General features: G+C 50.3%; 2 protein-coding genes across 2 annotated transcripts in view; both read left to right on the forward strand.

Annotated features, from left to right (window-relative positions):
- LOC121690252 (C-type mannose receptor 2-like) overlaps window positions 1-2500 on the forward strand; it is a 1098322-nt gene that overhangs the window by 946593 nt on the left and 149229 nt on the right. The gene's annotated exons all lie outside the window — the stretch shown is intronic.
- The window catches only part of dennd4c (DENN/MADD domain containing 4C), a 75356-nt gene that overhangs the window by 52276 nt on the left and 20580 nt on the right, over window positions 1-2500 (forward strand). The window contains exon 14 of the mRNA XM_042069575.1: window positions 1498-1701. Within this exon, the coding sequence (XP_041925509.1) occupies window positions 1498-1701 (204 nt within the window). The remainder of the gene's footprint in view (window positions 1-1497; window positions 1702-2500) is intronic.

Here is a 2500-nt window from a genome sequence, read left to right on the forward strand (position 1 = left end):
CCTTTCTTTATCTCCACTTCTTGTCCTCCACATGCTTGCACAGGTGTCTCTATTTGCATCAGCATTTGCATGTATTCATTTAGCTGACACTTGTATCCATAGTCAAATGAGGACCAGCATTCAACCTGCGTTGCCCAAGAGACCGTAGTATAGCAATACAGAAATACTGACTTGTGTGTTTATTGTGTGTTTGTACTGTATATGTATTGAGAGTTCAGCTCTGTCAGCTTCAAGGACAGAGTTGGATATTTCAGACACCATCTCCTTTACTTACTGTACACACACACACACACACACACACACCACACACACAGACACAGTATCTATTTCCTGCCAGCCTTGGGGCTGTGCCAGGCTGTGTTGGCACAAGTGCCCGCCCCCGTGAGTGCCCATCTCTGGCCGCTGCCACCTCCCCTCTCCCCTCTCATCTGTCAGGGCGTGGGTGCTGCTCAGCAGAATAAACGAGGAGTCATTGGGCTCTAATGGGTATCATGTCTGGATCAATCACTTCACTAGTGTCTTCCTCCTCCTCCTCCTCCTCCTCTTCCTCTCATCTTCCTCCTCCTCCTCTCATCTTCCTCCTCCTCCTCCTCTTCCTCTCATCTTCCTCCTCCTCCTCTTCCTCTCATCTTCCTCCTCCTCCTCTCATCTTCCTCCTCCTCCTCCTCCTCCTCTCATCTTCCTCCTCCTCCTCCTATCCTCACATCTTCCTCCTCCTCTCCTCACATCTTCCTCCTCCTCCTCATCTTCCTCCTCCTCCTCATCTTCCTCCTCCTATCCTCACATCTTCCTCCTCCTCTCCTCACCATCTTCCTCCTCCTCTCCTCCTCTCATCTTCCTCTCCTCCTCTTCTCATCTTCCTCCTCCTCCTCTCCTCCTCCTCGCGTCTTCCTCCTCCTCTCCCCGCATCTTCCTCCTCCTCCTTCTCCTCCTCCTCGCATCTTCCTCCTCCTCTCCTCCTCCTCTTTCTTCTCCACCTCCTCTCCTCCTCTCATCTTCCTCCTCCACTCCTTCTCTCCTCCTCCTCCTGCACCACCCTCTCCCAGAAGAATGAACTGAAGCTTCATCAGTCCTCAGTATGTAATGAGTTTATATGTAATGTAATGTTCTATCCTCTCTCTCCCTCTCTCTGTTTTTTTCTCTGCCTGTTATTCTCTTTTCTTCCCTCCCCCTCTCTCTCTCTCTTTCTCTCTCTCCCTTTCTTCCTCTCTCCCTCTCTCACTCTCCAACCCCCTCTCTCTTTCTCTCTCTCCCTTTCTTCCTCTCTCCCTCTCTCACTCTCCAACCCCCCTCTCTCTCTTTCCTCTTTCTCTCTCTCCCTTTCTTCCTCTCTCCCTCTCTCACTCTCCAACCCCCTCTCTGTCTCTGTCTCTCTCTCTCGGTCTCTCTCTCTCTTTCCCTCTTCCACTCTCTCTCTTTCCCTCTCTCTCTCTCTCTCTCTCTCTCTCTCTCTCTCTCTCTCTCTCTCTCTCTTTCCCTCTTCCACTCTCTCTCTTTCCCTCTCTCTCTCTCTCTCTCTCTCTCTCTCTCTCTCTCTCTCTCCCCATCTCTCCCTGTCTCTCTCTTAGTTATGAGACGTTCCCTGCCCTGTGTCTGGACCTGTTTGACCGCCCTCCTGAGCTGCGTCCAGCTCTCAGCAGTCGAGCCGCGGGGGCCAGTCTGTCCAATAGCCCCGCCCTGCTGGCCAAGAGGACCAAACAGGTACGTCGCCTCCGACACCCTCCCACCACCCTCCAGCATCCCACAATGCACTGCACCAGACTCTTCAGTCGAGGGACTAACCAGTTACTTGAAAGGTATTAGAGATTGCTGCAAGTCCCTCTGGTAACTTCTGAGTGTCCTCTTGTCTAGGGGTGAATGGACGCCTTGCTAAGGTGATGACCAACTCATTAAAGACTTCAAACAAACAAAGAAAAAAAAGTGTCGTTGCACACTCAAACTATACAAATATTTTATTTTATTTGACCAACGAATGCCCCTCCAGTGAGTTTTTACATACAAAACTACACTGTAGCTGACCAATGTCCCATGATTCCCTGCAGAACACACACTGATTATCGAGGTCCCCATCAACATCCGATAGTACTTAACTACATCTTGCACCTGCTAGACATTGGGTGCCCCCATAGATATATATATACTGACAGTGCACTACACTTCCTGGTCCATACGCCACCCAGTATCGCATTATCCCACAATTCCTTGTAGCATACTCGATTGTCCGCAGTTTGCCCACAATCATCCCACAATGCAACAGCCCATAATGCACCAGCGTAGCTCCAGATATAATCATTTGGGTCTCAGTGATGCCATCTGCCTACCCCACTGGTGACACCTCAGGGCTTCCAATCCCAACAGATGACAAGATATATTCACTCACACACATACACCAGATATCCACACACACACACACACGCGCGAGCACGCACACATAGCCACACACACACACACACACATACACATATCCACACACATACACACACATATCCACAATCACACA

The sequence above is a fragment of the Alosa sapidissima genome, chromosome 18 (genome assembly GCF_018492685.1).
Source record: "Alosa sapidissima isolate fAloSap1 chromosome 18, fAloSap1.pri, whole genome shotgun sequence".
Classification (NCBI taxonomy): domain Eukaryota; kingdom Metazoa; phylum Chordata; class Actinopteri; order Clupeiformes; family Clupeidae; genus Alosa; species Alosa sapidissima.